This window comes from Alternaria postmessia, assembly GCF_024291825.1.
Source record: "Alternaria postmessia strain BMP 2775 chromosome Unknown scaffold_11, whole genome shotgun sequence".
Lineage (NCBI taxonomy): Eukaryota > Fungi > Ascomycota > Dothideomycetes > Pleosporales > Pleosporaceae > Alternaria > Alternaria postmessia.
Window position 1 is genome coordinate 369302 of NW_026260084.1, and position 12002 is coordinate 381303.

At 52.7% G+C, this 12002-nt stretch overlaps 6 protein-coding genes across 6 annotated transcripts; 3 read left to right on the forward strand and 3 right to left on the reverse strand.

Moving 5' to 3' along the window:
* Window positions 1-279: 279 nt before the first annotated feature.
* Window positions 280-651, forward strand: J4E82_002809 (uncharacterized protein; the record flags this gene model as incomplete). Its single annotated transcript, XM_051729105.1, has 1 exon — window positions 280-651. The coding sequence occupies one exon, from the start codon at window positions 280-282 to the stop codon at window positions 649-651; it is 372 nt and encodes a 123-aa protein (XP_051591197.1).
* A 1066-nt stretch (window positions 652-1717) lies between these two features.
* Window positions 1718-3918, reverse strand: J4E82_002810 (uncharacterized protein; the record flags this gene model as incomplete). The annotated part of the gene is made up of 4 exons (XM_051729106.1): window positions 1718-2677; window positions 2726-3472; window positions 3732-3824; window positions 3913-3918. 4 exons carry the CDS (start codon window positions 3916-3918, stop codon window positions 1718-1720), a joined length of 1806 nt encoding a protein of 601 aa, XP_051591198.1.
* Window positions 3919-5530: 1612 nt separating this feature from the next.
* J4E82_002811 (uncharacterized protein) lies at window positions 5531-7119 on the reverse strand (the record flags this gene model as incomplete). The annotated part of the gene is made up of 3 exons (XM_051729107.1): window positions 5531-5744; window positions 5795-7002; window positions 7057-7119. The coding sequence occupies 3 exons, from the start codon at window positions 7117-7119 to the stop codon at window positions 5531-5533; spliced, it is 1485 nt and encodes a 494-aa protein (XP_051591199.1).
* Window positions 7120-7487: 368 nt separating this feature from the next.
* On the forward strand, window positions 7488-9372 carry J4E82_002812 (uncharacterized protein; the record flags this gene model as incomplete). Its single annotated transcript, XM_051729108.1, has 3 exons — window positions 7488-7588; window positions 7639-7774; window positions 7828-9372. 3 exons carry the CDS (start codon window positions 7488-7490, stop codon window positions 9370-9372), a joined length of 1782 nt encoding a protein of 593 aa, XP_051591200.1.
* Window positions 9373-9834: 462 nt separating this feature from the next.
* On the forward strand, window positions 9835-10939 carry J4E82_002813 (uncharacterized protein; the record flags this gene model as incomplete). The annotated part of the gene is made up of 3 exons (XM_051729109.1): window positions 9835-9854; window positions 9920-10152; window positions 10203-10939. 3 exons carry the CDS (start codon window positions 9835-9837, stop codon window positions 10937-10939), a joined length of 990 nt encoding a protein of 329 aa, XP_051591201.1.
* A 214-nt stretch (window positions 10940-11153) lies between these two features.
* J4E82_002814 (uncharacterized protein) lies at window positions 11154-11727 on the reverse strand (the record flags this gene model as incomplete). The annotated part of the gene is made up of 3 exons (XM_051729110.1): window positions 11154-11197; window positions 11244-11294; window positions 11343-11727. 3 exons carry the CDS (start codon window positions 11725-11727, stop codon window positions 11154-11156), a joined length of 480 nt encoding a protein of 159 aa, XP_051591202.1.
* Window positions 11728-12002: the final 275 nt, after the last annotated feature.

Below are 12002 nucleotides of genomic sequence, written 5' to 3' on the forward strand. Positions count from 1 at the left end.
ACATAGCCACGGCAAATTAGGCCTACTAGCTGAACGCCGTACGCTTGTGGCAGTTAGAACCAACAGGCCATTCAATTGATTTCATCCTTTTTGTGACTGCAAATGATACCCTGGAGTGATTACCTCCGGGGCTAGATATATAAGAGCGTACCAACCTAGACAGCATTCATCTCCCAGCCTTCTAGCCACACTCTGAGCCTCAAATATAAATACACTTATCCTATTCGCATTTCATACTACTCGTTACCAACCTCTCACAGATTGGTGAATTCATCCAAGATGGTGCTCCCTTACTTCACCGCCCTCGTCTTCGGTACCATGCTTCCTGGCCTCAACCTGACCCAATACGCCGACCACTACGACAACGTGCACATTCCACTCGTCAAGTCGCTCACCGGCCCAAACTTTCCCGCCGTGCACACGCGACACTACTTTGGCGGGAATCCCGCCTTTGTAAACGCCAGTTATCCTGTCGATTGGAACAGCATGGCGACCATGGAGTTCAGAGACCAGGCGCATGCGCTGACATTTCTAAACATTATCGGCCAGCCGGCAGCGAAGGCCAAGATCGAGGAGGACGAGCATTTATTCATGGCACATGCGCCGAGGACGGTGATTGTTGGGACAGATGGTAACGTTTCGTGGCCATAAAAGGTGTGCACGAGAGGGGAGTGTATGTATAGGAAAGATGCACTTTAGAGTTTTGATTATGGTTCCGAAGCACGGTATGGATGAATGGCGTAATACACGCACAATGGACGTAAACGGAAAACATGAAGTAGACTGATACTACGATGTGAGATAATGTAATATCTCTCATCTAAGGAAAGTAGTATTAGGCTCAAAGTGTTCTCCCCGTTTGCTTTTCAATGGATGTCGATTTAGGTACAGGTACATCTGAAAGTACGCGATTCAGGTAGCGCTTACTATTGTTCGGTGGTATAAAGGATGTTCCTTGGTACGTAAGCATCAAAGTTTCTGGAACAACAGTACGAATGTGCACCTGAGTCTACCTAGGTGTCAATCAAATTTTTGTGCTTGGAAAACATACAGCTCTGGAACTTTGTCGAGGAGGAGAACACGTCAAAGACATATTAGTTGATTTGTAAGAAAAAAGCCGCCTTGACCTGTCTCTATACTTCCGCTCACGTTGCGCTCTAGTGTGGTCGCATACTAATCGACATACGTGAGGCTCGCGTCGGCATCTGGAAAATCCCGATGATTAGCTTAAACATATAAAAAGCATTTCAGTAGAAAGCAAGGCCTGGATGAACAAAAGGTAAGATGTACGCAAGATATCTCTCATTTTGCCTACCCTCAACTCACTTCCCCGTCATGTTCCCCCCTCAGCCCCCGTATTGAGCCCCATTGTGTATATCATCTAGAATCCTCCGTGACATAATCAAGCACCCAACACCCCGTTGCAACATGTCAAACATCCCGTAGTAGATCCAACTCAGACGCAACCCAAAAAAAAGAACCCGCCTGCCGTCATGCACTCATTGCTCCGCTGAACGCCCAACAACGCCAGTCAGATCGCTCTCGGAAGCTATGAATCCTTTTGCAACGCCAAAAGTGGGGAATAGAGAAGGTAGCCACAGACAGTAGCCACAGGGAGAACAAAGTTCTCATAAAAGAAGAAGAAAAGCGCGATGAATAGAAGCGAAGTGAAATGAGGTTGAGCGGGGTGAAGATAGCCTGTATCGTTGCTCAACCATTACCGCCTCGTGGTAACACTGAGCGTCAGCTTGGGATTCCTCTCAACCGCGATCTGGAGATCCTCGTCATTCTCGATGGGGTAAAAATAATTGTCCTGTTCATCTTTGTACTCAACAATCAACTCCTCCTCTTCCTCGCCTGGCCGCTCCATTTTCCTTCTCTCAACAAGCTTATTGTAGAGGTCGATGAACTTGAGCGAAATAGGCATACGGATGACGACGCAGTTATCTTCTTCGAACCATACTTTAATCTTGAGGGCAGAGGATGTGCCTGTGCTGGTGGCTGTGGAGGTAGAGGAGTGGTTGTGGGTCATGGGCGGTGGGTTGAGGTTTGACGAGTATGCTTGCGAGGCGGTTGACTGGCCGCGCTGGTGGGAGGGGTAGTTGGAGCCAGTTGAGTAAGGTGTGACAGGTGTTGTGGCTTGCAGTTGATCTGCAGATGATTGTCTGCTCGTTCCTTGTGAAGGGTTCGATGACTGGTGTGATTGCTGTGACAGACGATACTCTTCAGCAGCGACAATATCCGGGTCTATCTCGTAGTCGCCCTGTCTTGGTGCGAAGAAACCTTTGACAAGGTGACCTTGTGTGATGTGTGGTCCTAGCTTGAGGAGGTTCTTGATGTATTCGTCGAGGTTGGCGCGGCGCCCGTTGGAGATGTTGTCCGTTACGTAGGTGACGGGCCCAGGCATGAAGGGTAGTGTTCGCTCGCCTGAGCCACTCGTGCCTGCCTCGACTGGATATGTCGCTATCAGTTGTATCTGCAGGTCGTAAAAGTCCTGGTACAGCCGCTGCAACTCCCAGTGTCGGCCATCCTCCATCTGGCACTCTATAATGAACCAGAAGATGTCGTCGGCAAAGCAGTAGCGTGGCACGCATGCCTTGATGGGTGCAAGCAAGTTGTCGGATGTGCGGTATTGGTTTCGTGGTTGCGCCGTGGAACCGTTGCGCGAGTGAGAGACCTGTATATTGTCAGCCGAGATGGGTGCGCCCGGCGTCAGACAGCTTACCGAGCCGGCCTTGTTGTGCCCTCCGTTGCTCCTGATGCTCATGCGCTCCATGCCTTGTTGCAGCGACTGTCCTGAATTTGTCTCAAGCTTTCCAAGCGGTATGCTGCCATTCTTGTAGTCTGCTGCCATCTTTTTCCACTCTTCGACCTTGGGCACGCCCGCGGCCGTGACTGCTGCCTGTGTGTCGGCGACTGCCTGGCCCGTCGTCATGTCGCGGATCTCGATGAAGGAAACGGGTATGAGGCCAGGACCGCCGAGTCGCGTTATCGGCTTTGCAACGAACCACTCGGGATTGGACTGTGCAATGACGATAATGGCCTCGCCCTCCTTGGCCTCGAGCTCGTCGGGCCGCTCTGCCTTGAAGTCGTAGATGACGATGCCGTAGACCATGGCGCCACGCCCTCCTCCGCGCGACATGCGCATCTGCTGTGTCATGATGTCCTGGGCCGAGGGTTGGGGGCTCGTGATGCGTTCTTGGTAGCCCGAGTCGTGGGGCTGCTGTTGTTGCTGATGCGGTGTGGAGGAGCGCGGCGCAGAGCCACCACTGTCGCGCACAGTCTTGCCTACGCCCTCAAAGTAGGAAACGGGTACCAGTCCACGCGTGCCGTGCAGCGGATTGCAGGCCTCGTACCACTCGCTGTCGTCTTCGCGGCCGACGACGTGCAGAAAGTCGCCCTGTGAAAAGGCCAGGAAGCCAGAGTTTGGGCTGGGGTCGGCGGGCTTGTAGTCGTAAAGCGCTTTTATGACCTGAAATGAGATGGCTGTTAGCTTCGCGCTCATCTGCCCCATCGGGAAGCGGGTGCCGGGGGCGCGCGCATCATGATATGGCGACATGGAGCGACGTGCAATGTTGTTCGACTCGGGCGCAAGTGTGCCGCCCACATGTAGGCACTCACGCAATGCGCGTGGTGCGTCCAAGAGCGAACGACTGCCCCGTCCTTGTGCGCTCACGCCTCGTAGAAGAAGCAGAAGTGGGGTGCTTGGGCCCCGACGTTGATCTACGTACCTTTTTTGGCGGGACAATGGCTATAGCGTCCTTGGGTGGAATTGAAATGTGGTGCGGGCGGTTGTCCTTCTCACTCTTCATACTCCTGCGGAACTAAAGCAACACCGTTAGTACGTACGTATGCGGAGCGTGACTCGACCGGCGCAGCGGCGTGGGTGGCGGCAAAAGCAAAGCAACGCACCTTCATCGTGCAGCGTGAACGCGACTTTGCGCAGCGAACGTCCCGGTGTAGGGAGAGATCAGGAGGTCGAGGGTTGGATGTGATCGCTCGGGGTGTGTTGCTACTATGACTGTCGACCGGGAATGCGGCGTGTGCGTGCGGGGGCGAGTACGCGGCGGATTGAAGCTGAGTTTGAAGCGTGCACCGGCCCTCCAGAGACGATGGTGAGGCTACTTAGGTGGGCGGCGATACTCGTCGTCGTCAGGTACTGCAAGAGGCGCAGTCACTACGGGGAACAAGAAATGAGTGGGTGCTCTCACGCTGCGAGGGATCCCAGCTACTGCACACCACTTGGCGATTGCTTCCTGGACCTCTGTGGCCCTCTTCTCGGGTCACACTTTAGGGCGGCGACGCTCCTGGCACGCCTCGGAACAAACGAGATGCGGGCAAAGGAACGCGCCAGATCCGCTTCCCCTTTGTTCTTCCGTAATGACTCCAAACGCTGACCCGGAATGTGCAGTGTCTACCAAGATACAAATATGCCCGACCAGGTGGAGCTTCAGCCTGCCAAACGTCTAGCTGCAGGTCCACCACAATTCGCGTCTGTCACCCGCAGCCCCCCCAACTTCCGCGTTGCTTTCATACCCTTGCAGCCAATCACGAGCCCTACTATGAGACGATGCTAATGCCTACATTGACCATGCCATCATTTCCACATGCAAACCTAAACCCAACACTCTCCTCCTGTCTGTCATAGATAGCGTTGTTCAAATCTTCTTCCCATGGTTAATGCTTGACGCGGCCCGAATGAAACATTTCTCACCCCAGGGTCTAGCAACTATCCCGTACAATTTCACAACGCGCTTCACATGCTCAACGCAAACTCCATGAACCAATGCATTGACGACTACACGAACGCCTGCATCCTCTGAGTGGATATCACTAGCGCCAACCTCCACTGAAGAACTACGCCCTATCCAATCAAACCCTCTATGCCCTCTTCCGTCATCTCATTGGCTCAGTCAAGCCGCCCCGGCTGGCATTCACAAAGGAACACACCCAGCCATGGCCCAAACAATGGACAATCGAAAACGCGGCAGCCAACACCTCACGATCAGTGCTATGGCCACATTGTTGCTCAATCTTTGCAGGTCCGTGGGACATACTGCCGTGATGCCGGTCTTGCCGACCCCACGTGCAGTCGGACATACCCGAGCCGAATGCTCTGAGACACAGGGACCACCACCATCGAGCAGCCAGCTCGAATCCTACATGGCCATCTAGGCCAACTCCACTCTACCCCATTTTGTTTTCCAGTCCACTTTTTCATCCATGTCCATGACGTACCAAAAGCTCGAAAGAACCCATTTTGGCTAGTGATGAGCAACATCTGAGACATTGCATGTATGAGAAGAAAACTAGAAGATTCCGCGCATCCAACGCATCAAGCGGGTGCCCCACGTTCCGTCTACTGTCATCGAGAGAAGCAGCGTTAAACACCGGGGGGTCGTGGCTCGAGACATGAGTGACGTGCCAGGTGACGCAGGGTATCGTAGAGGATTAGTGCAATTGAAAATTCGAAATCGTAATAAGATACTGGAGAAGATGAAAGGAAGGTGCTGCTTGCTCGGAGGTCGACTCATATTTGGCCCTTGATGTCTACTTTGCTGAATGCGGCAGCACGGAGGCTTTCGAACTGTGATGCGGCTTCTCTGATCCTGACGCGGTACTGACGATCGCCTTTGTCTTCAATGACGTTTTGCGCACCGTGCGTTTCGAGGAATTCACGGCATATCTCATCATTGTCGAAACCAAGTTCGTCAGTGAGGAAACGGAGTGTGACATTTACGTATCTGCAGCTTGTTAGTGTATGACCGGCGTAGAGTCAAGTACGTATACATACCCTCTGGACATATTAGCTAGAGCGTTGAGGCGCTCACGCTCGACGAACATGTCCATGAGATAAGCGCCCATGTTTTGTGCTTCGAGATACAGTCTGAAGAACTTATGGTAATTGCCAAGAGCCAGCGAAGATCGAACATCAAGAGCATGCTTGATCCATTCGTGAGATTTGTCTGCGAGGGTTAATTCTGCCAACATGTCGTTCATGTCGGTCTTGTTGCACGTATATACGAAGTAGAGAATGCGATATGCCTTGAACTCGGCCGGATTGCCTCCCAAATTCAGCGCATAAAGTGCCTTCAACTGCGTCTGGCACTGGTTATACTCACCCAAATCTCCCTTCTCTAGTGATATCCGGGCGTGAATCTCGTACACCTTGACAGTGAAGGCGTTCTTGATGTGTTGGACAGTGAGGTCCTGACGGAGCGATTTGAATTGGTTACAGATGTAGTTGTAGTTCTTGTCCGCTTTCCACTTTTCCACTAGCATGGCCAAGGTCTTCTTGAGCACGTGGAGCGGTCGAACGGTTTCAGCCTTGGGCGGAGCGGTAAGGCGGAAGTAGCTCTTCTCGAGATTCTCGTTCGTTCCAACAACAGGTCCAGTAGGCATGTCGTCTTCGTCCTTCCGTGGCGAGCCCCAAGGGGGAGTCGTCTTGGTACCGTTGTGGCCGAGTTGAAAGCGCTGTCGTCGCTTGTCAAGCTCAGCCTGGTCAAACTTACTTGCGGCATCCGCGAGGACGTTCTTCTTCTGGCGCTTCTCATTGTGTCCGTCGCTAAAAGTCATGCGAGATGCTAGGTTAGTTTTGCGCCATGGCGGGACATTGGCTTGTGTTTGTTCGACTTGCGACTCCTCAGCTTCATGAGCATTGCGCTTCTTTGATTGGGGTGGAGATTGGTTAGTGTGTGTGACTGAGCCATTCATGTATGCAGGGTGCATGCCGTTGGCAACGGCAGTGGTAGGCATTCCCATGGCCGCCGCCCGTCGCTCCTCAAGAAGAAGCTCCTGAGGAAGAGGAAATGTGGGCCAATGAACTGTGTCGTGCGAGTTGCGCTCAGCAAACCAGCCGATGGTTGTCTTCAATCGTGCCTGCATGTCTGCTTGGGAGATGCCTGGGATGGCGTTCTGCGGATCGAAAGCTCGCCTCACGTACTCGCGAACGGCTGGAGGCCACTCGACCTTCTTCTTGGGTGCTTCGGGAGCCATAGCTGACTGCTGCCGTGTGTGAGCGTGGGCTGGTTCTCTTGTATGAGTGTGAAGACTAACAGGCGCGGGCGCGACTTGGAGGGTGGTGCGTGGATTGACTGTGTTATAGGCGGGTGACTGCATTGGCCGGGACCACGCTACAGTAGCCGAGGGCAAAGACATAAGCAGGCAAGCAAGGCAGAAAAAGCGAGAATGGAGTTGGCTGTTGGGTGAGTAGTTGCAAATGGACAAGAGAGATGTGCGAGAGATGGCGCGCGCGCGGGACAGGTCTATTGTGTCGCGGTGTGGAGGTGAGGGTGAAGCGACGGCCCGCTCAACTGATTTGCATCGCGCCTTCCTTGGCGATGACTAGCGCTGTGCTAACCGTAAGCATGCTAGCTTCTGGCCAATGACGATGGCTGGGCTCGGTGAATGCATGCGGAATCGGGCATCGTCGACTCGATCCAATGCGATGGCTGCACCTCGCATATCTTTACTTGCAGATGGTCTGAATGTTCTTGCATCAGCTCGACCTCACTACCGCACTGCGCCCGTCGCTCCTGCCGGAGGAGACGCTCCTTTTCGTCCAAGACGCCGTCGGGCTTTATGAGGGGTACGCGCATGTTCGCGACAGTTGCTATCCGCTGCTAATCAACCGCATAGGAAGTTCAAGATTCCCCAGTACCAGAATGGCCAGTCATACTTGACTTCACATCGTGTCTGCTACGTTGACCATAGCGAGCCACGCAAGAACTCCGTCGCCATCTTCCTCAAGGATGTCGAGAAACCAGAGTTCTATGTATGCACCGGCACATGTGCAAAGGACAAGCACACAACGCTGACTGCACATAGGCTGGCTTCCTCAAGTCGTCACCCAAGATCACACTTTATCCCAAGCCCCTGAAGCAGCTGTCGCGTGGCTCGCCTATACCCCCGAATCCACGAGTCGCATCATCGTCATCAACTCCCCCACGACATAGCAGTCCCGCACCGCCACCTCCGGCAAGCGCAACGTGGGTGTGTCCCATATGTTCCTTCTCGAACCCGGTTCCATCCAATTTCGATCCCGCGCTTGCCTCCCGCACGCCCATACCGCCATGTCTAGCATGCGGAATCAAGCCGCCTACAGTACATGTAGTCAAAGCAGCCATAGCAGCAATCTCAAACAGACCAGCGCCGGGCCCGCCACCCAAAGACACGAAGAGTAGCGCTCCTGCCCCTACAAACAATGGAGGGACGTCGTCATGCCCAAGGTGTACCTATCAGAACCATCCTTCTCTGCTCAACTGCGAGATATGTGGTGCATCTTTAACAACGGCCGTGGATAAGAGATTGGATACTCTCCAAGATCTCGATAGATCGCAGTCCCCTGGACCAGTCCTCTCATCACCTTTGCAGTCTGAATCTGTCGAATGCATCAAGATATCGTTCCGCGCAGGTGGAGGACCGATATTCTACGAGCGGTTGAAGAATGCTTTAGTTCAGCGTAAATGGTTGCTCCAAAGCGCTCCGCCAATTCCCAAGCCACGGCCGTCTTCAGGTACCTTTGACGACAGCTATACGGCTATGTCTGACGGTTCATCGGCAGAGGTCGACCGACCTCGTGTAGTTGGCATTGCGGGGCTGGAGCGACGAGGCTTGGAGCAAAGACAGAACAACGAGGCCATGATAGGCAGTGCATTCGAAGACCTTGACGCGCTGATGACTTCCGCGAAGGAGATCATAGCTCTGGCGGAACAATTCGCATCGCAGGCCAATCTAGGTACCAACGGTAGCTCGGAAGCCAACACGCTGGCATCCCAATCCGCTTCCGCGCTTGGTCTGGTAACGACCAAGGACATGCTCGGTACAGGTTCTGGGTCTGAGTCGCTGTACGTATCAGAACTATCAAGGAACTTGGCTGAATGGCTTACGGACGACACCCGCGGCATACTCAAAAGAGAGGGCGGTATTATGACCTTGGTAGATTTGTGGGCTGTCTTCAACCGTGCAAGAGGTGGCGTTGAGCTCGTTAGCCCGGCCGACTTTGAGAAGGCAGCCCGAATGTGGGATACATTGAAGCTTCCCGTGCGTCTCCGCAAGTTCAAGAGCGGGCTCCTCGTTGTTCAAGGACGCGATCGCACTGATGAAAAGACTATCGCAAGTCTATTAGCCTGGCTAAAGACACTGCATCAAACGCCACCAAACATGGACGTCACTTGGGATTGGCAAGCATTTGGCAGGGGTGTCACAGCTCAAGAGACGGCAGAAAGATTCGGTTGGAGCGTCGGTGTTGCGACGGAAGAGCTGGAGATGGCTGAAGAAGCGGGCGCACTTTGTCGCGAGCAAGGTATTGATGGGTTCAGATTCTGGGAGAACTGGCTGGTCAAGATGCCCGAAGTTATTGCCAACGTGTAGTCAAACAGAATGGAACACGCTCTCATTCGCTCACAAAAGGAGCATGTGCAAGGCTTTTGCTGGCACTTCTATGGTAGTAAATGACAACCTTCCACCTCATCTTCAAAGCACCGCTGGCAAATCATCTCCATGATCTATCTTGTATTCTCCTGCAAAAGTGCCACGAACATTTCGACCAGGAGGTTTCTTGAACAGTAGGTCCGGGTCGCATGTTGTTGCAGTGGTGTATATGAGCTTCACTGCATATCCGACTGAGCAAACGCGCGTGGACCCATAGAGTGAACCCAATGCGATCAGGCACCAGCCGCAGGGGCTTCCTTAAGCCAATCGCGCATTTACCGCTCCTTCCATTAGGGTCCAGGGTCCATCTGTATTGTGCCCTCGTATCCCACAACATCGGGCCTCACTTGCACAAGACCTCTCCTGCATCTACTGATCTTCCATCAAATTCAACTGGCGAGTATGGCCTTCACATCGACTATGTAAGTGTTCTTGAGTCTCGCGACGTGCTATACTTTTGTTACAGTAACTGACGTGTCGGGTGCAGGACGTGCGCAGGTGACACCAAGACTATGCAAGCTGTAAACAGCAAAGGCACAGGCAAGAGCGCAGGCACGAAGCGAGCCATAGACGGAAGCGGTTCAGAGTCTCCGAGCAAATATCAGAAGACAAAGGCGACCACCGTTGAAGATGCAGTCATGCCAGAAGAGGTCAAAGAGCCTGTGGAAACACGGGCAGGAGATCCAGACCAGGTTTTCAGATTTATGGATCTACCAGGGGGTTGGTCACTGCCACACATTTCTGAGCTAGGATGTACTGACTGTAGCCAGAACTTCGAAATCGCGTATATGGGATGGCAGTAGAGTGGAGCTATCGGTGCTTCCCAATGACATACCAAAAGCCAAAGAAATCTAGACACCGGAAGCAAAATTCAGATGACGAGGACCGCCGAACAGCCGTCAAGCCGCTTCCTTATATAGGGTTGACTCAGGTTTGTTCGCTCATTCGAACCGAATTTCGACCTCTGTGGCTATCAACACATCGCTTCCCGCTTTTCGTATTGGAGAGCTACTTCAAGGCCTTCTTCCCAGTACTCCGCCGGTCCTCGCAGATGGATGGAAAGAGCCGGAAACGTATCGAAAGCTACCATGACCCTGCTGGTACCCTCCGTCTTTGGGTCAACCAAGATTACATAAGAGATATCGATGTTTTCCCCCTCCTGAGGTTTCATCTCCGATTTCCTGCCTATACCATGGATATCATGTGCGCTCAGCTTGAGACCAAAGCCCCTCTCACGAAGTTCTTTACAGCCCTGATCAACAACGCCAGTTTAACATGGGTTAAATACATCAAGCAGCAGAGCATTACACAGGTTGTGTTGAATGCCGAGTTCTATGCAGGTCAACCTCTGAGAGCGGCACTGCATGTGGTGATCAAGCAGAGGCAGATGTCGGATTGGGTTGAGCCAGGCGGGCATTTCATGGCTCCCCTTTGCACGGATCTTAGGAGAAGTCTTGGTATTGAAGATCTGAACTGCCACATCGACTTTGGTATAGATTATTGGTAATTGGCAAGGCAGGTACCATAGGCTATGACAAACTCGTCGAGGTGTCGAGAATATTGCGCAGGTCTAGATGGGCATCACTGGCCACAGACCTTTGAGTCCTCTACAGCATAATCGGATCTTGTCATTATCGTAGACCATAATGCATGACATTTGGTGTTCTACATATGAATCATTATGCGGCTATTTTACACACTATGCTACCGCATCACATTGATTAGGACTGAGACTGCAGCTTCACTACCACTGTAGATGGATGATCTAGGCTTGTCAGTACATGCTCAAGGTCGAAGCGGAGGATACTGACCCCCAAGAAGATCTGCGAAGACCCCATCATCTTCTGCCATCAATGCAGCATCTGTGTATATTTAGCATGAGCACGACATCGCCACTACAGTTCACTTACTGGCAAACTTCAACTGGTACGACTCGCCATCCTGGCTTGCAGTAACTTTTTGCACAGGCATATCAGTGTCTGCCTTGAACCACCACACTTGCTTTGGCAGGAAGCTGCGATCCTCTACCAGCGACCGCCCGAGAATGTGACCGTTACATTGAAGACGACTGTCTTTGAGCTCAAAAACAGCTGCTTCTTTTCCCGTTTTGGCATGCGTACGGTCTTCGGCGTTGGCGTCGACCTTGGCGATCGGACTGCCATTGATTTCGATGGTGAAAGGTGCTGGTAGGCTGTCCATGTCTTGTGACGAGTAGATGCGGACTGATATCAGGATCAAAAGAAATAGTCCAAATACCCACAAGAGGTTGCGACGGCCCTTGGAATCAGCTGGCATTCGCTCTGGATAGTGGTAGGTACTACAGAGGGCTGAGATGCTGTCAGGAGTATTAGTAGCAGGATGATGCGCCACGGACGCTGTGCATCTATGCAAGGCAGCAGTCAAAGTACCCTGTGTTGGCGGCAAATCCTGTATGAGGCTGAAGGTACTGCGCTAGTGTGTCTTGCATGCGTTACCTAGATCTACTGGTCGGCGCATGAACAACACGTTGACGAGAGATGTTTACGTGTGGCAATGGCGTTATCGAGGTGGTACCGAGGTTGGCTGTGGGC